Raw genomic sequence first — 22,234 nt, forward strand, 5'->3', positions numbered from 1 at the left:
AATTCCAAACATTCGAGTCCCAACCTGTTTAAACTTTGTTCACAAGACAATACCTCCATACCAGGGATCATTCATACCCAGTGAACCTTCTCTGAACCGCCTACATTGTAATAATACCTTTCATAAAATAAGGGGACCAAAACTGCTCTCAGTGCTATTGTGGGGGTAAACGGATTCCATGTTATGTACTATTTCTCCTGATGGAAGGTCACAGCCTGAAGTCTTTGTTTCTCTGCCCACAGCTGCTGCAGGGTCTGCTGAGTATTTCCAACATATCCAGTCCTTTTTTTCAAAAAAAAGAGATTTTCAGCAATGGCAGTATTTTGCTTTTTGATTAGTACTTCCTCTGATGTCAATCAGGGTACATCTGTAGCATGGGTGTAATAGTTTGTTCGTCACTCGGCCAAATTCCTAATGCCTACTGCTCTGCAGAGACATCATAACTGACAGTGAAGTGCCACAGTCAGACAGTAACTAATCACTTGTTAAATGCTGTTTATAAAGGGTAAATTCAACAGCTTGTAAAGTTCAGGTTCTGAATTTCCTCTCTATTTAAAAAGAGAATTAAGACACAAAACCAAGTAAATGTTATACTGGAAGAGAGTGACTAAGAAATAAGATTGGCAGTCACATTCGATCCTCAGGGTTACCATCATTCGTAGATCTGAAGGGAGAACCAAAATCAGGACCTTAAAATCTCCCTATTAGTTGGCCAGAACTCTCAGCACCGCTGCCAAAAAACACCCTAGCATTTTTGTCATAGGGAGAGAAATTCAGGATCCTGTGCTGTATGGCTGACATTTTCCGTGCAAATAGTTAAAAACAAAAGACACATTCACTTTCACCCCATTGCAGTAAGTGACATTTTTTGCCAGTTACCGTTGGAACACAATTCACACTGGAATAGCACCTATTTCAAGTGCTGTTCTGTCGGCGCTCATATCTTGTGTGACATATATTTTACTGCTTAAAAGGTCCACAAACGTCAACTATTTTAATCTGGGTTACTCAAACTTATTTCAGAAATTTAGCACCCTCAAAGATCTGAACATTTGTTGACGAATGTAGATGAGTATCCGGCTGGATTTGTCGACCAGCTTGTTGACTAATTTTATTCAAACTAATTTCTGCCATTGTCTGAATTTTACTGGAACTTTTTTTATTCCTCACACCCCCGTGAAGCACATTGGGAAATATAATGGAGCTATTCAAATGAAAGTTGTTGTTGTCCGTAAACTCCAAACTCCAATCTGATCTCTATACCACAGAAGACTTCAGTGATTTCTTAGTAAGTGCACCAGGGGGCATGGCCCAAGTTGCTGGACATGTCATTATGTCCTGCTTAAGAAGCCAAGTGAGAGGACAGGATGGGGCATGGATTCAACTTCCTACACTGTCTGACAGCTTGCTGGATCACTGCTGCCAAACCAGATTTATCTAATATTTTCTGTTTTTATTTCCAAGAGTTTCAGCATCCACAGAATTTTGCTGAGTCATTGCGTTGGCTAACAATGGGAGAATTATCAATTGGGTAGTGCATTGGAGCACAGCTGACACCTCTGAGAACAGTGATCCTGTCACAGTCAACCTTCAACCATGCAGGCAGAATGTTGGCCATGAGAAGTAATGATTAAAGAAGAATCCATAGAATCCCTACGGTGAAGGAGGCCATTCAGCCCATCGAGTCTGCACCGACCCCCTGAAAGAGCACCACCCTACCTAGGCCCACTCCTCCACCCTAACCCCGTAATTGATCTTCGCTAATCCACATAACTTACATCTTTGGACACTAAAGGGCAATTTAACGTGGCCAATCCACCTAACTTGCAAGTTTCTGGACTGTTGGAGGAAACCCACACTGACACGGAAGAACATGCAAACTCCACAGTCACCCAAGGCTGGAATCGAAGCCAGGTCCCTGGTGCGGTGAGGCAGCAGTGCTAGCCACTGTTCCCAGCTCTGAAAGTTTGTCCAGTCCTCCTGGTCTCCCATTGTAACACGGAGAGATGTTCAGGATCCTATGCTGTACAGCTGACATTTTCTGTTCACCTATTACCGTTCACTGCATAAGGCACATTCATTTTAACCCCAGTTCAAGAAATGCCATTTTTTTCACCAATTACCTGCGGAACAATCATTCACTCGCATAGGAATAATGCCTTAGCAGAAACGGTACAATTAAAGAATGAATCATACAAGCTAAGCTTCCTGTCAGCAGGGAATGTGCCAACTGTCCATTCCCATTTGCAATGGGGCCTACATTCATGACTGTGAACAGGGGCTGCCCAGTGACAGATGAAAGCTGCAATTAGTCTTCACAGTTCACAACAACATAAAATACGTTTACTTTGCAGTGGAGACTTGAAAGACAATCCATCCCTGGTTTCTGCCATTCGTGTGACAAGTAGCCCCCTCCACCTCCAGTCAGGGCACTCGTGATCATAATTTACCCACAATGCACAATTGGCCAATATAACATTGAAGGTGAACACCAAAATACTCCAACGCCAACACTAACTACACATAATGTCTTCTGAAGACATATTGCTGTGAGTATCATATTGTGACAAGTGTAAGCGACTTTGATTGAAATGTCTCTGATTAATTTCAAGTTTCTGATAGAAACAAAATACTTCAGATGCTGAGTATGCTTGTGGAGAAACAAAATCAACCTATCAGGTAAATAATCTTTTGTTAGAACTGGAAAAAAGTAAGATGGAAGGGTTCAAGCAAGTGTAAGGCAAGGTCTATGATAGGGTGAAAGGCAGGAATGAAACTGTCCCTGAAATTGCTCAGCTGTTACTGTTAACTTTCTTCGGCTGTGACAAAAGGTCTTTGACCTGAAATGGTAACTCCTTTTACTTTCAATCTGCCTGATCTGATTATTTCCAGCATTTTCTGTTTTCATTTCAAAGTTTCTGAACCGCTGTCACCGTGTTGGTGAATCTCTCACCTTTAACAAGGTGAGCGATTTAATGAATGCAATATATTTGCTGACTACAGCTGATCTGCATGCTACAAGTTCTCAAAAGATTCTCAAGTCGGTTCCATTTTTAACTAACATACATCAAACAGCACTGCAATGCAAACGGCAGAAGAGGAGTCCAAACAGCCGCGTGAACGGTGTTTAATAGCCCTCCTGCTGAATACAGTTTTAACAATTGACTGGTCAAGAGATCAACACACACCCAGACACTCTCGTCTCCTTCTCAAAGACTGAGGCAAAAAATTCATTTTGAAACTGAGAATAAAAGTGACAATTCACCAGGAAAAGATGCACTTCACAGTGTTCGAATCCTCAAACTTATTTAAAATCCAGGCTAGTTTATTTTCTGGACAGCCGACAGACATTGTTCCTACAGCCACAGAATGAATAGTCACAAGTTTTGTAACATAGCATTCAATGTGGTTGAAAATTACACGTGGAAAATTATTAAATACTTGAAGTGCATTTGTGAAAAGGGGTAGGATTCATAAGTTTGTACTTTGTCCCTCTCTTTCTTTTTGTTTTCTATTTATGTATGTACAATGCAATGTAATTTATTATTTTGTCATGTTCTGAATAAAGGGTTTATTGGAGATATCAGTTTTAAAGTTGTCTTGATGAATTTTATGCTGCACAGCAAATAGTGACTGCATTGATGCAAAGACACTGCTTTATAGGTCACAAAACCTACAGGAAGTCGCAACTTCAGTATTGCTTTTGCTCTAGGTCTAACCACTAGTTTCTCAGTGAACCAAACAGAATGCGTCCAGAGCTCTGTCTTCCCTGCCTTTCAAGGATCTGGAGGCCAGTGCATCAAAGGCCAGGGAGAACCAGATTCCACTTGTAACCAAAGAAAAAATGCTGGAAAACCTCAGCAGGTCTGGCAGCATCTGCAGGGAGAGAATAGAGCTGACGTTTCAAATCCAGATGACCCTTTGTCAAAGCTTTAATACAGAGAGAGTGGGAAATATTTATACCGTGGAGTGAGAATGAAAGATGAGTCATGGCCACAGAAACCCAGGGAAACGGGGTGCTAATAGCCACAGAAACTAAGGGGTGAGTGCTAATGACAGTCCCCAGAGAGAACAAAAGTGTGAAAGGCCTAACAGCAGAGAAACTAACATCAGAGGATGAACTGTACATATATAAGACAAGAGAGAAAGAAATCGTAAAAGACAGTTAAAATTAAAGCAGCACGGTAGCCTTGTGGATAGCACAATCGCTTCACAGCTCCAGGGTCCCTGGTTCGATTCCGGCTTGGGTCACTGTCTGTGCGGAGTCTGCACATCCTCCCCGTGTGTGCGTGGGTTTCCTCCGGGTGCTCCGGTTTCCTCCCACCATCCAAAGATGTGCGGGTTAGGTGGATTGGCCATGATAAATTGCCCTTAGTGTCCAAAATTGCCCTTAGTATTGGGTGGGGTTACTGGGTAATGGGGATAGGGTGGAGGTGTTGACCTTGGATAGGGGGTAGGGTGCTCTTTCCAAGAGCCGGTGCAGACTCGATGGGCTGAATAGCCTCCTTCTGCACTGTAAATTCTATGTATAAATGGAATTGAAACAAATAGGTTGAGGTGGGATAGAGCTAATCACCTGAAGTTGTTGAATTCGAAGTTGAGACCAGAAGGCTGTTGTGTGCCTGACCAGAAGATGAGATGTTGTTCCTCCAGTTTGCGGTGAGCTTCACTGGAACATTGCAGCAGGCCAAGGACAGACATGTGGGCATGGGGGAAGGGTCTTGTGTTAAAATGGCAAGCAACAGGGCGGTCAGGGTCCTGAATGTGCACAGACCAAAGGTGCTCAGCAAAGCAATCACAAAGTCTGCGTTTGATCTCTCAAATATAGAGGAGACCACATTGGGAGCAGCGAATGCAATAGACCAGATTGAAAGAGGTGCAAGTGAAATGCTGCTTAACCTGGAATGAGTGTTTTGGGCCTGGGATGTTAAGCATGGAAGAGGTAAAGGGCAATTGCATGGGAAGTTGCCATGGGTGATGGGAGAAGAGTTGGGTATGGTGGAGGAGTGAACTAGATTATCTCGGAGGTAACAGTCTCTGTGGAATGCTGACAGAGGGAGTGAAGGGAAGATGTGTTTGGTGGTGGCATCACGCTGGAGTTGGCGAAAATGGCGGAAGATTATGCTTTGCACACGGAGGCTGATGGGGGAAAATGTGAGAACGAGGGGGACTCTGTCCTTGTTCTGGGAGGGAGCAAGGGTAGTGACTCTGTCCACAACTGTAGGTGGGAAATCACGGTTGAGGAAGAAGGAACACATTTTCGAAGCACCATTTTGGAAAGTGGCATCATTGGAACAAATGCGATGAAGGCGAAGAAGCTGAGAGAAAGGGATGGAGTCCTTACAGGGCAAAGAGCTGTAGTCCAGATAGCTGTGGGAGTCAGTGGGCTTGTAGTGGATATTAGTAGATACCACCTTTCGTTACCCTTTCTCCCATTTGCTTCTTTCCTTTCCCTCCCTCCACATCTTACCCTCTAATGTTAGTTTCTCTGCTGTTTGGCCTTTCACACTTTTGTTCTCTCTGGGGACTGCTATTAGCACTCTTTCCCTGTGGTTTCTGTGGCTATGACTCATCTTTCATTCTCACTCCACAGTATAAATATTTCCCACTTTCTCTGTATTATAGCTTTGACAAAGGGTCACCTGGACTCGAAACGTTAGCTCTTTTCTCTCCCTACAGATGCTGCCGGACCTGCTGAGATTTTCCAGCATTTTCGCTTTGGTTTCAGATTCCAGCATCCAGTTATTGGCTTTTATCCAGATTCAACTTGTAGTCTCTGCAAGCTAGCTAATCATGGACAGCGAGTCTCAGACTCCCTGGGTCAGGGAGGTGGTGGAGTGAGGGGGCAGCGGGAAGAGAAAATATTGCTACGAACTGTAATCCAGTTGTTCCACGCTGTAGGTAGGATGGGTGACCTTCAATTATTCATTAACTTAAGGGTTGCTTTGATCCAGAGGTGACCTTCCAACTACATAAAGCTGTGCCGCTCACTGAGACACTTACTGTGTGACAATACCAGCCTCTGCCCCAACTCAGCCTATCCACTGCCGGAAGCCCTCATCCATGCCTTTGTTACCTCTGGACTTGGCTATTGCAACACATTCTGGCAGCCCTCCCGTGTTCTACTGTCTGAGTACATTAAATCACCCAAGTCAGCTGCCCAGACTCTAACTTGAGCCAAGTCATGTTCACCCATCACACCTCTGCTCAGTGACCTACACCGGTTCCCGAGCTGTCAACGCTATGATTTTAAAAGTCTCATCCTTCTTTTCAAAGCCATCCATGGCCGCCCTCCCTACCTCTGTAGCTTTCTCCGTACCTACAACAAATCAAGATCTCTGCACTCCTCCAATTTCAAATTATTGGGCATTCCCAATTTTAATGCCTCCACCACAAGTGACTGTCTTTTAATTTGTCTACGCCCGAATCTCTAGGAATTCCCTCCTCAAACTGCTCCACCTCAAAGATGCTCCTTAAAACCTACCTCTTTGACCTGGCATTTGGGCATCTGCCCTAACATTTCCTTATGTAGCTTGGTATCAGATTTTGTTTTGGAATGCTCCTGTAAAGCATAGTGGGATATTTTATTATTAGCGGTGCTATCCAAATATAAGTTGCTAATATTGTGTAATGTACCTCATGTTTGGGTAACTTGGCAGGTTAACCAAGAGAAAGGTGCTGGCTGTTGCTTACTGTGTAGCACCGATAGCTCTGAGCTAGAAGATTATAGGTTCAAATCTCATTCCAGGGACGCAAGTATAAAATCCGAGAGATTGGCTCAGTGCTGATCCGAGGGAGTGCAGCACAGTCAGAGATATCATCCTTCGAGACTGCCTCCTAAGGCGGATGAAAAAGATCCAAGGCACTCTTTGAAAGAGGAGCCGCCCTGGTGTCCTGGCTAATGCTTAAATGAAGTTATCTGGTAGTTATAACGATGCTGGTTGAGACATATTGATATGCACAAATTGGCTGTCACATTTCCTTGATTATAACTTTACACCTAATGAAGCACTTGTGAAGTTAACTGGGATACATCTATATGAATTAGGGGCAGGAGTAGGCTAATTTGGCCCTTGGGGCCTGCTCTGCCATTCAGTAAGACCATGGCTGATCCAAAGGTTAACACAACTCCACACTGTGCCAATCCCAACAACCTGGCATGCCATGCTTATCAAGAATCTACCTTCGCCTTAAAAATATTCAAAGACTCTGCTTCCATCGGAAGAGACAAACCGCAGATAAATTTCTCCTCACCTCTACCTAAATGGGTAATGTCTTATTTTTAGACTGTGGCCCCTAGTAACTGAATAGGTAGTCGCTTATTTTTAGACAGTGGCCCCTAGTACTAGATTCTCCCACAAGAGGAAACATCCTCTCCACATCCCCCCGTTAAGACTCTTCAGGATCTTACATGTTTCAATCAGATTGCCTCTTGCTCTTCTAAACGGCAGCGGATACAAGCTTAGCCTGGCCAATCTTTCCTCACAAACAACCTGACCATTCCAGTTATTACGTCTAGGAGACCTTCACTGAACTGTTTCCAACACATTTACATCCTTCCTTAAATAGGAAAATAAATATGTACAAAATTAAAGTCGTAATAGTCCCAGATGACCATAGGGTGCTTCCCCCTTTTGAGAGGAAGAGCTGACTGATGGTAATTTAACCGGAGGATCACCACATCTTAGGCAAGGTTGAGAAGAGTAAGAAGTCTACAACACCAGGTTAAAGTCCAACAGGTTTGTTTTGAATCACTAGCTTTCAGAGCACTGCTCCTTCCTCAGGTGAATGAAGAGTTATGTTCCAGAAACATATACATAGACAAAGTCAAACACTTTGATAACGTTTGATAGACATTTATAAATTGTAAACCTTTTGAGGCCCCAGCACTCATCCCTGTGGCATACCACTTGTTAGATCTTGTCAAATAGAAAAAGACCCATTTATGCCAACTCTATTTCTTGATAGCATGCAAACCTTCAATCCATGCCAATGCTATCCCCGACACTACAACCTTGTAGTTTCTGTAATAACACCAGTTCTTCATTATCCACAGCATGTTACTTCTTCAAAAAACTCCAATAATTGGTTAAACATGACTTCCCTTTCACAAAGCCATGTTTACTCTGGCCGATTACTCTGATATTTTCCCATGGTCCTGTTATAACATTTTTAATAATGGCTAACATTTTCCCTATGACAGATGTTAAGCTAACTGGCTTATTGTTTCCTACTTACTGGCGACTTTCCTTTTTTTGAATAAAGGAGTTACATTTACTACTTTCTAATATAAGTAAAGTCGTCATAGTTCCAGATGACCATAGGGTGCTTCCCCCTTTGAGAGGAAGAGCTGACTGATGGTAATTTAACCGGAACAGCTAATATAGCTAATATAATGGAACCTTCCCTGAATCTCAGCAATTTTGGAAAACTAAAACCAATTGATCAACTACCTCACAGGCCATTTATTTTAAGGCCCTAGGGTGTCTCTGAAATGGTCATCACATCATACTTATTTATTTCTATTTGCGCTATCAGGTTTAAAGCCTTCTCTAGTTCCCTTGTTACGTGGCTCGCTAGATCACAAGTCCCAGCATGGTTCAGGTACACTGTCCCAATGGTACAGCCCCCACTTTCCCCAGTACTGATGCCCATGCACCATAAACTGGAATCCACTTCTTCCACACCAGTCTTTGATCTATGTGCTCATCTCTCTAGTTTTATGGACCATATACCAATTTTCACGTTGTTCAGGTAAGATTATTACCTTGAGGTTCTGCTTTTTAATTTAGTGTCCAGTTTCTCATACTCTCGAAGCATAACCTCTCTCTTAGTTCTATTTATGTTGTTGGTGCCTACATGGAGCACGGAAACTGGATTCTCCCCTCGTAATGCAAATCCCTCTCCAGCCCTGAGCAAATGCCCTGAAATCTGGCACCAGCTAGACAACACAGCCATCTGGACTCTTGCTCTTTGCTGCAAAGAACACCATCAATCCCCCGATTTCCACCACATTTCTTTTTCCTCCCCCCACTTGAATGGCTTTCTGTACCACAGTGCCATGGTCATCTTGCAGTACCCACAATCCAAAGAAGCTGAGAGAACCTCAAACCAATTGGACAATTGTAAAGGCTGTGGCTCCTGCACTCTGGATCCCTTTACCTACCTCACTTGCAGTCACACCCTCTTCTATTTGGCCAGTGACCAAATCAGAAGACCCTGTCCTGAGAGATGTGACTGCTACCTGGTACAAAGCATCCAGGTAACCTTACCCTCCCTGATGTGCTGCAGCGTCTACATCTTGGCTGCCAGAGTCAAAGCTTCGAAAGCTGCAAGCACTTACTGCAAACGTGTTACCTTGGGTCACACTGGCATTCAGGAGCTGCTACATGCTGCAACCTTGACATATCATCGGTGTTTCCATCCTAGGTGCGTTTTAATAACTACTTAATTATATTATTTACTTATTAATTTGCCATTTTTTGTATTTTATTAACTTTACCACCTGTTTGTATCATATGTTAAACCTTACAACTGGAATAAACATAAACACTCACCAAACAGCTACCTTCTTTTCCTGTAGTAAAGTAAGAACTAATATCCACACAGTGAAAAATTTAGAAAAGCAAAAGGAAACGTCCACCTCCTCCGCCCCACTCACCAAACTCCCAAGTAAGCACCCAGCTCCAAAGATGCACTAATTTGCCAAGGCTGCACTAAAGAACCCTGATTTATAGTAAACTGAACTGGAGAAACCAGATTAAACCTAATTAACTACTTGGCTAATTAACTTCTCAACTCTTCAGTACAGTGTGTTTATAGGACATCTCAGGTTCATGGGAAAGCACAATATAAATGCAAATGTTTCATTATTCTTAAATAGCCACGGTTCAAATGAACAGGAGCACGGTTGCTGCCTAGCGTCCTGGCACAGGCTACTGCTTAACTATATCATCTAGAGTTATCTAATCTGCTTCCCATGAATGCTGCAGCGACGTCACTTATTACGGATGCAGGTCTCAATTGTTTACCGATGGCACAACGACCACCATCACATACCAGCTGGGCCCTGTTTGGTGTTTGAGCAAACCATCTTCCACCAGCTCCTTCCAGAATGTTTCGAATGTGCCTTCCTTCAAGACGATATCCACCAGGTTCAAGGCAAGGGGTGGCAGTATCTGATCTTTCTTCACAGCCTTGGCAGCAAGCTTTAGCACCTCAATTAACCTGAATCGAAAGGAAAGGTGGAAGGGGAAAAAAAAAATTGCTCACACTATGCAACACAGCCAGGTCTCAGCTGGAATAGTGTGCCCAATTCTGGGCACCACACTTTAGGATGGATATCAAGCCCCTGGAGGCAATAGAGAGGTGCAGAAAAGATTCACGAGAATAGTTCCAAGGTTTATAGAATCATAGAATTTACAGTGCAGAAGGAGGCCATTCAGCCAATCGATTCTGCACCAGCCCTTGGAAAGAGCACCCTACTTAAGCCCATACCTCCACCCTATTCCCGTAACCCAGTAACCCCACCCAACCTTTTTTTGGACAACAAGGGCAATTTAGCATGGCCATTCCACCTAACCTGTAAATCTTTGGGCTTTGTGGGAGGAAAGGAAGCATCCGGAGGAAATCCATGCAGACATGGTGAGAACGCGCAGACAGTGACTTATCCAAGCCAGGAATCAAACCCAGGTCCCTGGCGCCTTGAAGCAACAGTGCTAACCACTGTGCTACCGTGCGGGAGTTCAGTTCTGCGAGCAGATTGGAGAAGATCGGCTGATCTTCTGGGAGAAAAGATTGAGAGGAAATTTGACAGATCGCGAAGGCGTCTGGATAGAGTAAACGGAGAAACTGTACCACTGGTGGAAGGGTCGAGAATCAGAGGACACCAATTTAAAGTGGCCAGCAACACGAAGGAAAGTGTTTTTACACAGCTAGTGGCTCGGATTGTGAGTGCACACAAAGCGTTCACACAAGGACACAATTGTAGCTTTCAAAAGAAGACTGAAGAGAAACAGTTGCATGGCTAGAGGAATACAGTGGGACTGTTGTTCCTAGAGAGCCAGCATGAATATGACAGGCTGAATAGTCTCATTCTGTGCTGTGACTTTTTAAATAATTGATCACATTTGATTTATCTTATGTTGGCTCTTGTTTTTTTTCAATCTTCACTTCCATGCCCGCTCTGTATTATTCATTTAAGTTTTACAAAGCACTTACTTGGGAATATTTTCTGGTGTCATGATGGTCGTAGATCCAAGCAGTTTCTTCAGCGTCTTGGGTTTCAGAACTTTTGGGAAGCGTTGCAGCACGACCAGGAGCAAATGTAACTGCTCTGGGTTGCTGAAGGCAGAGGACAAATCTGCTTTCATGGCCTCAAATAGAATCTCCTCAAAGACAGCCTCTGGCGTCTGCAGTAACACACAGAAATAATTCAGTGTACTATCCTGCACTATAATTCTACTTTTTGCCATGTTTTGTAACATGTTCTATCGAGATGTCAATTACTCTCTGGAAAATGGTTGTACAGGGACCAACTGCTCGTAGAATTTACGGTGCAAAATTGTTCTCCAGTAACATCCATGTGGCATAGATTTATAATACAGAAAGTGCCCATTGTACCCAACTAGTCTACATCAGGATGTACAAGCCTCCTCCCAACCACTTCACTTAACCCAATGTAGGGAAACAGTTAAAATTCAAGTTTTTAAAATATTGTAACTGCAGTTGAAATACAAGCTTGCATTGTTGAGTCAAGGTCAGCTTGGCGGTGAAACTTTACACCAGCCTCTCAGCTAGACTGCAAAGGGAGTAAGTCAGATATCAATGAGTGATGGTACAGACCACTATTCAGAAGTCGCAATTTTAAACTCGTAAATCAATAGGGGGCAAGGGGGGGTGGTATCAAACACAGGGATACGATTACTGACATAAGTGTAGCCTGTCTCTTCATTCTCTCTTCGCGATTGTTCTGTTTCAGTTGTTTTCTTCCTTATGCCCAGCCGAGCTTTTGCTCCTTTTATTTTGTATTTTTTGAAGTGTACCAACTTGATTTTTGCAATAAAACACAATCTTGCACTACCACCGGACCCTCCCCTCTTATGAGATCCTCCACCCAATCAGCACGACCTTTTATTCCTTTTTCTTCCTACTTATCAAGCTCTATGCCGCCTACCTCATTTACCCCATGCAGTAGCATGTTCCAAATTGTAACTTTTCTTAATGGGTGAAGAGGATTCTCCTGCATCCTTGTTGGGTTTAATCAATAACACCAACTTTTGGTGAGACCACATCTGGAGTACAGTGTGCACTCCACAGTGTGAGGTCTACAAAATCATGAGAGGTATAGACAGGGTGGATAGCAAGAAGCTTTATCCCCCAGAGTGGGGGCTCAATTACTCGGGGTCACGAGTTCAAAGTGAGAGGGGAAAAGTTTAAGGGAGATATGCGTGGAAAGTTCTTTACGCAGAGGGTGGTGGGTGCCTGGAATGCATTGCCGGCGGAGGTGGTAGAGGCGGGCACGATAGCGTAATTTAAGATATATCTAGACAGATACATGAATGGGCAGGGAGCAGAGGGATACAGATCCTTAGAAAATAGGCGACAATTTTAGATAGAGGATCTGGATCGGCGCTGGGTTGGAGGGCCGAAGGGCCTGTTTCCTGCGCTGTAATTTTCCTTTGTTCTTGGGTCTCCTTATTTAAGGAAGGATACAAATGTATTAACATTTTAGCGAAGGTTTACTGAACTATTAACAGGATTGGGCAGGTTGTCTTCTGAGAAAAGATTGGACATGTTAGCGCCGTGTCCACTGGAGTTTAGAAGGGTAGGGGCGACTTGGTTGAAACATACAAGATTCTGAGGGGTACTGACAGGGTGGATGTGGAGAGGATGTAATAATAATCCTTACTGTCACAAGTAGGCTTACACTGCAATAAAGTTACTGTGAAAAGCCCCTAGTCGCCACATTCCGGCGCCTGTTCGGGTACACAGATGGAGAATTCAGAATGTCCAAATTACGTAACAGCACGTCTTTCGGGAGGAAACCGGAGCACCCAGAGAACGTGCAGACTCCGCACAGACAGTGACCCAGCCGGGAATCAAACCCGGGACCCTGGCACTGTCAAGCCATAGTACTAACCACAATGTTGTCGGCGAATCTAGCACGAGGGAATCACTGTTTAAAAATAAGGGGTCATCCATTTAAGACAGAGATGAGGAGAAATCGTTTCTCAAATTAGAGTTGATGACTAGCCATGGATGCTCATTCATACCATTTGCTCTATCGTCAAATTATGCATCATCTCATTACTAGGTTAGCTGTAGTCACACTGTTGTGATTTGCTCCCCATTACTCAATGTACTCAAGAAACCGCTCAGACCTCCTCCATCATTTTAAAAACGTCACTTAGGTTTCCGCTCAACTATCTAAATGGCAAAGAATGGAAGTCAAGTCGAAGCAATCTGACCTCTCAATTTAACCCTTTAAGCCCTGCTCTCATTTTGGTGAATGTGCATTGTAACACCTCCAAGGTCAACATGTTCACTCTGAAATATGGTGACCAAGACTGAAAACAGTGTCCCAGGTGGAGTACAACTGAAGCTACACTTAATCAATATTGTATTTCAGCCTCTTTAAGATAAAGGCCCACATTCCAAGAGCTGTTTTTGTTACCTTTAAGTGACTTTTGGACACTCAAAACTCTCCACTTTTCCACAGCTCCCAGACTCTAACATGAATATTTTGATTTGCCTTTCTTGGATTTAAATAGGATTCATGTTCACCTACACTGAAGTCCATGTACAATAGTTTTGCCAACTCATTTCATCTGTCCATTTGTTTCTAACCGTTACATCCTACCCACACATCTTACTATGCCTCTTATCTTGGTGCCTTCAGTGAACTTGGGTATACACTCCCTATTTCTCCATCCACATCACTAATATCAATGGGGAAAAGCTGAGATCACAGTGCAAATGGCCGAGAACACCGCTGGTCTCATCCCACAAGAGGACATTCTCGTTATCCCTAATCTGCTCCACATCTCCAACCTAATCAATTACCATCCCACATGTGTGGTTACTTCTGAACTTGTTAGCTTTTCTTTATGTGAAGAATCTCTTGTGGGGAACCTCAATGTATGTAGAGGCAATGTCTGTGGACGTTCTCTTTGCAATCAATTCAAGCAATTTTGTCAAGGTGTAACCTATCCATCACAATTACAGTTTGATTCTGAGCAGCTTTTACAAAGACATTCACTTACAAACTGAGCTACTTGAGGACTTAAAAAAAACACATTTAACTGATATAACCTAAAGCCTCACCTCAGACAGGATGTCCACAATAGTTTTCCTTGGCAGATTCGAGAGGTGCTGCTTAAAATGACTGAGTTGCTGCAGCAGTTGGATCGACTGTAGTAGTATATTTGGCTCCTAACAACAAGCAATTTTGAAATGCTTCAATGTTTTGCACTATTGAACTAAATTGACATGTCCAACACATTGTTGGAGTCCCAAACTCAAGAAGCCCCAGCCACTCCATCACACAGGCCAAAACTGGTGCCACTGACACACACCACACACACTTCTGGAAGCTTTGACATTAAATTCCCTCACTTCTACAGCAAAATAGTAAAAAATAGTAGGACCCAAAATATGTTGCTTTCTTAAACATGCGTCACATACATTTTAATTCTAGGTTTGGCACAGAAATGGATCTCTCACTCACGCATTCAAGCTGTCACTCATTTTTAAGAGGCATATAGAGGGGTTGTAATTTACCTTCAGGAGTCTTCCTGACTGTGAAAGTGCCAAGACACCAAAGAGATTTCCAAATGCAGCATTCCTGATGAGTTGCTGGAATGACAAATACATGGAGTTATCCGAATGTTGCACTACCCAGTTACATGGTTTGTCTAAGACACCCTTGTATTTTGTTTCTTTTGTTCTTCCTCCTCTCTTCCTGTGTCTGTCCCTTCCTACTTAGGGGGTGGGTAATATTTGAGACCAACTAGATGTTTCTGCTGTCTAGTTCCAGACTTGCTCCAGTACCTGCAAAATGCAGATGAAACCAGCACAGGCAAAGTCGACTTGTCCGCATGAACTTAGTGAAAACACCATCAGCAATAATACTGGCCACAGCAAGTATAGTCCACCCACACTAGATGCTCAAGTGTTACAATTGTTACCAGAAGAGAGAGAGAATAGATACAGAATGTTTATCATTAACCTACTTTCTCCAGCCTGGCCTGTTGGTCATTCTGACTCTGGGTCCTTAGTCTTTGTGCAGACCAAGGGCATACAGCAGTTTGGCCATTTTAATACAATGCAGTACTTTGGAAACATGGAAGAATCCATATTTGGGCAAATAACCATTTTTTTTGTTGGTTCGTTAAAATACTTTGTCACTGTTTCATGTCTCAAGCACATATGCATTATAATGTTACTCCCCAATCCAGAAAATTCCTAAATCTAAGAAACAACTGGGTCCCAAACATTCCACACTGGAGAGGTTACAATGGTATAACAATAGGATACCAGGTCTCTGATTTATGTTAAGTTCTCAGTATGCTTGAAAACAAAACTGCACAATCACAATAAAATTGTGAACACAAGTACAAAAAGATTCTAACAGTCTGTAATACCACCCACAATTTTTGATTAGTTTGTCACTCCCCCAGAGTCTGTCCACGATTCACCAGCGAGAAGAGCACATAGGTAATCTGTCTTTGCTTATCACTCCACTGAGACACCCACAACTGCTCAGCATCAACGCCAAGGGAAGAGGATCAAACACAATCCAACATCATCACAGCAAAGCACATCCAATGCACCAGTGCCACAGGCAGTCTGCCAATCAGCCTACCAAAGGCAGTGTGTCAACCATAACCAACACGAGCAAATACAGAATCTCCCCCATGCTAAGTTTACAATTAATCTTGAGTGTAGAGTACATGGATGAAATCTACTTGTGTTATCGAACAGAGGAGTGAGGATTATTAAAAGTACAATGTGCTTGTTGAACAATAACATTAAAATAAGATACTTCAGAAAACTAAAATCAATGCAATGAATGATAAAACAGCTTACAATATAGATGGCAACCACTGAACTCCTCATATCAGCTCTCCCTTGCCAACGTCTCACTTGCCTCTTCCATTGTGACTATCAGCTTGTTTATCCAAAACCCAGTGTAGAATGAGAGAAATTTCCTCCACCCAATAAATACCAGGAAGACCATTTTTGGTCTCTGCTACAAACTCAGATCTCCAGCTACTGACTCCATCCCTCTTCCTGGCAACTGATGAGATCAAGCCAGTCCTTGCAACCTTGGTGTCACATCTGTCTCAAGATGAGCTTCTGACCACATATTCATCCCATCAATAAGACTGTCTATTTTCACCTCTGTAATATCAGCTAGTTTTGTCTCTGTTGACTATTCCAACACACTCCTGACTGTTCTTCCACATTCTACCTCTGTAAGCTTGAGGTCATCCAAAACTCCAACTGCTTGTGTACTAATTCACAAGTCCCTTTGCCACTATTTTGTGTAAAACCAATTAAACTAAATCAAACGAACTGAGGGAGCATTACTATGTGCTCACCGACTAACATTGACTCCCTGTCAAGCATCATTTCACAATAACTTCATTTGAAGCCTACTTGTGACAATAAGCGATTTTCTTTTTTTTTTTCATTTCATTTTGATGATAAAATTTTCATCCTCCACAGCCCCGCCCTCTTCCCTTCTCTGTAGTCTCCTTCACCCTCACAAAACTCGGATATCGGCACTCCTCTAAATCTGGCCATTTGTTCTTTCCCAATTATTACCATTGGTGACTGTACCTTTAATTGTCCATAGAATCAATACAGTGCAGAAGGAGGCTATTTGGCCCGTCGGGTCTGCATCGACCCTCTGAAAGAGCACCCTCCCAAGGCCCACCTTGGCTGTTCAATAATCAGTCACCAGGTTTGTACATTTAAACACAATTACTATGTATCGATAGCAAGAACTATAATAAACTATGCAGCAGATACAGTTGGTTAACAATTAACTGATACCTAACCTTCACTTTAACTTACCCCCACCCTCTATGCACACGTAAGACAAACAAATACAGTGGGGTAGAAACGAGAAAAAAAATAAGCGAAAGCAAACAGAGCATTTGTTTCAGATGATGGTTTTTAGCATACTTTTCTTCACAGTAAGCTTGCAGATTAAAGTTGTTGATTTGTAGCCTGTAATGATCTTCTCTGTAGATTCATTCATTCAGGATCTTTGTAGCCTATAAATGCAGTGCTCACAACTTTCCTGAAGAGGCACTTTACTGCTCTTCAAACCTTTGCTTTCAGTTCGTGATTTGTATTCAGGCCTCTGTAGTTTCAGGAATACAACACTCACAGGCTTTATGGAGAGAAACATGGAGGAAAGAGAGTGGATCTTCTCTCCAAGCTGCCAGGAATCAGACTGAAATCTTCAGGTCTCTGAACAATCACACTGGGATAAGATCCAATCACCACCCATTACCAGGCAAAGTACAGTCTTTTGGGCCAATTCACCACAACCCCCCCCCCCCCCCCCACCCCCCCCCCCCCCCCCCCCCACCACCACACACAATCAAAGTGAGTCCCAGCATATCTCCCTCACTAGTGCCGGCAAGTCTGTATTTCCAGTTGAAACGAGCAAGTGATCTCTCAAACTTCTGGATTCTTATGTTTGAATTAAAGACAACAACTGCTTGACTTAAAGAAACATGTCCATTAATCACCCATGGATCAAAATACGAACGGCAAAATAAATGAAAGGGGAATAAACAGGAAGGAGCCTTAGAGGAAACCGGAGAACCCGGAGGAAACCCATGCAGATATAGGTAGAACGTGCAAACTCCACACAGTCACTGAAGGCTGGGATTGAACCCGGGTCCCTGGCGTTGTGAGGCAGCAGTGCTAACCCCAAGCCTACATCTCAAAACCTCAGGCTCTTCTTTTAAGATGTTCCTTAAAAACCTACCACTTTGACTAAGCTTTTGGCCTTAATATCTCCTTATGTGCCTTGGTGTCATCATCTGTTTTCTCATGCTTGTGTTTCATTACATTACAGGTGTGACATAAACACAAGTTGTTCTTGAGGGGAAGAGCATAGATACAGAAACTAAGAAATTCAGAGCAAACCCAGAAGAAATGTCTTTATCCAAGCGTGGTGAGAATGTAGAACTCGCTACCACAGGGAGCTGTGGAGTGAATAGAACAAGAGCAATTAAGGCAAAGCTAGAAAAGCATTGAAGGGAGAAGGATATGGTTGGTTTAACCTCAATTGATACAATTAAGGTAGATTTAGATGAAGGAAGAATGAAAGAGGTTAGAGTGGAGCATAAACTCCAGCATGGACTGGATTGGCCGAACGGCCTGTTTCTGGGCTGTATAATCCAACAACATTTAAGCCTTTGACTCTTCTAATGTATGAAATCAAGCATAACATGGTTAGTTCCATCTTTGTTCTAACTTTGAATCATAATACTTTCAAAACTGTTTCTAATCCCTCCAACTAGTCCCAAAATCCTCACCAATAGTTTGCACTGGATGTTGTTTACTGGCTCACTAAACACATGTGTTCAAAGTAGCTCCTTACTCTTCCCTCAGCTGGTCTTATCTGCTGTTGCTACTTCTAAGGCCAAGTAACATTAGGAATCAGGTATTTTCCACTCACCTTCTTTGTTCTTGTTACATCGTGCTTCATTTTAATCTGTTCCAGAACTGTCTGCAGGGGGATGTCTTCATTGTACTGCAGGAGCTGTCAGAAACAAAATTAGCAAAATGTCTCACAGGATTGCATGATGGTTCAAAGCAGAAAAACGCACACAGAGAGCAACTATTGTTTGTTCAAAGAGGTAGGTCTTACGAAGTACTTAGGAGAGAAAAAGGATCAGACAGGTTGAAAGGTAATTCCAGAGCTCAGGACCTAGGTAGTCGAAGACACGGCCACTAATGCCAGAGTGATTAAAATTGGGGATCTGCAAGGGGCAAGAATTTAAAGACGTGGAGAACTTAAAGGGTTGTAGGTTAAAAGAGATAACAGAGATAGGAAGTGGATAACGTAGTGCAGGAAATTGAAAACATGGGTGAGAATTTTAAATTTGCGTCATTGCCACATTGAGAGTCCTGATGGATGATCAGGACTTGATGCCAGTCGAGGCATGGGCAGCTGAGCTTTGGTTGGTTAATGAAAGGTGGGGGCCAACCAAGAGAGCAGTTAAATAATCAAGCCCAGAAGAAACAAAGGTATGGATGAGGATTTAAGCAGCTGATAACCTGAGGCAGGCACAGCGGCAGGGAACATCAGAAAATTGGGAAGGGTTCTTGATGATGCAGTGGATGTGATCAATAGGTCATCTCGGTGTCAAACATTACCGAGGTTATGGATGTTTCAGTTCAGCGTCCAACGGTGAACAAGGTGGCAGGGCTTCAGTCTCCTGACATTTCGTTGGGAGGACATTTCTGCCCATTCTTCTTATTCTTTCATGAGATGTGGGGGTCCTTGGCTAGGCCATCATTTATTACCCATCCCTAATTGCACTCAATATGCTGGCGAAGAGGCATCTGGAACTGTGGCAGTCTCGTTGGTTTAAATACACCCACAGTGCTGTTAGGAAGAGGGTTCCAGCATTTTGACCCAGTGACAATGAAGGGACGGCGATATATTTCTAAGTCAGGATGGTGAGTGGGGCTTGGAGGGGAACTGACAGATGATGGTGCTCCCACGTACCGGCTGCCCTTGTCCTTCTGGGTACTGGAGATTTGGAAGGTGCTGTCAAAGTAATCTTGGTCAGTCCCTGCAGTGCATCTTGCAAATGGTACACACTGCTGCGATGGTGAGTCAGTGGTAAAGGGCTTGGATGTTGGAGGTAGTGGACGGGGTGTCAGTTAAGTGGGCTGTTTTGTCCTAGATGGGGTTGAGCTTTTTGAGTTGTTGGAGCTGCACTCAATCAGGCAAATCAATAGTGAAGATGGTGGACAAGTGTTAAAAAGTCAGGATCTGAGTTACTTGTCACAGAATTCTCAGCCTCTGATCTGCTTGTGTAGCCACAGTATTTCTATATGACTAGTCAAATTCAGTTTCTGGTCAACCCTGGCGGGACCCAAACTGAGTGTCAGTGTGACGATAATTAAACTTGATAACAGTCGATTACACCTTCCATCACTTTTTTGTTGTGGAGCTGGGGTGTTGGACTGGGCTGGGCACAGTAAGAAGTCTTCCAACACCAGGTTAAATTCCAACAGGTTTATTTGGAGGTTCATCTGATGAAAGAGCTGCGCTCCAAAAGCTAATGATTCCAAATAAACCTGTTGGACTTTAACGTGGTGTTGTAAGACTTATCACTTTTTTGATGATAGACTGATGGGGCAGTCATTGGCTGTATTGAATTTGTCCTGCTTTTTTCGGTCAGGACATACCGGAGCAATTTTTTGCGTTAACGGATAGATGCCACTATTGTAGCTACACTAGAACATCTTAACTAAGGGCATGGCTCATTTTGGAGCATCCGTCTTCAAGACTATTGCTGGGATATTGTCAGGGTCTATAGCCTTTACAGCATCCAGTGCTTTCAGTCAATTCTTGATCTCATGTGGAGCGAATTGAACAGGCTGAAGACTGGCATCTGTCCAGGAAAGAGCAGAGGGGACTCTGGGCACCATGTGAGGAGTTGGCTCAGCTAATAAGGCTCATAGAAGAATAATAGCCAAATGCAACACAAGCATCAGAAGGTTCAGGGCCCCAAGGGACTTTAAACAAGCAATTGGATTACAACCTTCTGGATCAGTTGCCAGCGGAGCAAAGGAGTAACATAAAACACACATTTAGATTTGGAGACCAGAGGCCAAGTAAGTAAATGTACTGCGCTGCACAAAAATAGTAACTATGGTCATCTGCTTCTAGCGGCTACAGGCATCTGTCAGCATGTGGGAGGCTTCAACTCCTCTTGGATGAAACAATGTTTGTGACTCCAGGACCAGAATTCAAGTAAGCAATCAACAGTATCTCATGACTGTTAGTTGTAAAAGACCAACTGTCTTGTCCGCTGGCAAAACCTCTTATCAAATGCAGTTACTGACCTGTGCCAATGCCAAACTGAAGCCTGGTCGGGCTATTTCACGGGTTGCTGCTAGGCCATCAATTAGTCGCTTGATTGTATATCGTAGCTCATCATCCTGGAAAGAGAGTCAATGGTTATTAAATATTACTGTTTGAATGTGAACCTAATGGACTGTCTACACGGGTATAACCTTCAGTAACAATTGCTTTTCCCACCTAGCCTTATCACCTCACCTTGAACACTACCTTCCTTTCAACCCGATCTGCCCTCCTCCTCACACCTTCCCTGTGGTACCACACTCTCGCTCAGCCACATTCCTGCTATCCTATCTCTCGCCCCAGCTCCCTTTCCACCCCCTCTCTAAAATGCCCCGTTTCTCACCAAGTTCGCCCTCACCTGGCTCTCTGGTCTCTTCAGATAGTCCAGCAGGCCTTTGATCCCCCTCAGCCGCACATTCTGCTCGGGTTTGGCGATATCCCAAAAGAAGTCCAAGAACTGGCGGTTCTGCTGGAGGAGGTGGCTTTTTGGTTCCAGGCCCTGTTTTCTGTTCCGTTTGGTCTTTATCCCCAGGCTGGTATTTGCCCCTGGGCCGCATTGCAGACTGGCGGTCCCCTCAGGGCCGGGCTCGGGTTCCTCCCCAGTCTCTGTCCGGGCCTCGGACTCTGCCCCGGTCTCTGTCCGGGCCTCAGGCTCTGCCCCGGCCTCCATGCTGATCGGCGCCCCACTCGCTGCGGCCATGCTGTTGTCTCCGGGTCCTCACACAGGGGTCCTGACTGCTGCAGCTTCCGTTTTCCTCCTGTTCAAATTGCTGAGGTATTATTTGTGGTGGCCGATGGCCCATTAATCAAACGCTATTTATTATCAATGTATCTGCTGGCACAGAAAGAAATCAGACAGCGAATGCGGTGCCCGAGGCGGCGGATTTGGGTCGAAGAGACACCGCAGACGGCATTGTGTAGGGCAGCCCTGGTTGCCATGGTACCCGTGGGCCTGTCGGCCACAGCCTGTCTCGAGCAGGCTCCATGGCGGATTTCGACAGTTATGAGGAGAGGCAGCAGCAATACAGCAGCTTCGGGGGAGGCCGGGGGTAGGTACCCGGGCCCGGTTAACAGGGGAGAGAACGCCTCAGGGAGCCAGACCTC

The 22,234-nt window shown here is 43.8% G+C and overlaps 2 protein-coding genes across 3 annotated transcripts in view; one reads left to right on the top strand and one right to left on the bottom strand.

Moving 5' to 3' along the window:
* Nucleotides 1-21,867, bottom strand: part of mybbp1a (MYB binding protein (P160) 1a) — a 107,039-nt gene extending 85,172 nt beyond the window's left edge. The window contains exons 1-7 of the mRNA XM_038813653.1: nt 21,489-21,867; nt 21,112-21,207; nt 18,707-18,790; nt 14,782-14,856; nt 14,326-14,433; nt 11,221-11,411; nt 10,060-10,227 (exon numbers count right to left, since the gene is read on the bottom strand). Of these exons, the coding sequence (XP_038669581.1) occupies nt 10,060-10,227; nt 11,221-11,411; nt 14,326-14,433; nt 14,782-14,856; nt 18,707-18,790; nt 21,112-21,207; nt 21,489-21,830 (1,064 nt within the window). The 5' untranslated portion in view covers nt 21,831-21,867. The remainder of the gene's footprint in view (nt 1-10,059; nt 10,228-11,220; nt 11,412-14,325; nt 14,434-14,781; nt 14,857-18,706; nt 18,791-21,111; nt 21,208-21,488) is intronic.
* A 165-nt stretch (nt 21,868-22,032) lies between these two features.
* Nucleotides 22,033-22,234, top strand: part of eif4h (eukaryotic translation initiation factor 4h) — a 117,795-nt gene continuing 117,593 nt past the window's right edge. The window contains exon 1 of one of the 2 annotated variants that reach the window (XM_038813655.1): nt 22,033-22,179. In XM_038813655.1, the coding sequence (XP_038669583.1) occupies nt 22,115-22,179 (65 nt within the window). In that variant the 5' untranslated portion in view covers nt 22,033-22,114. The remainder of the gene's footprint in view (nt 22,180-22,234) is intronic. The other variant, XM_038813654.1, reaches the window with a different exon arrangement.

This window comes from Scyliorhinus canicula, chromosome 12 (genome assembly GCF_902713615.1).
Source record: "Scyliorhinus canicula chromosome 12, sScyCan1.1, whole genome shotgun sequence".
In the NCBI taxonomy this organism is placed as follows: Eukaryota; Metazoa; Chordata; class Chondrichthyes; order Carcharhiniformes; family Scyliorhinidae; genus Scyliorhinus; species Scyliorhinus canicula.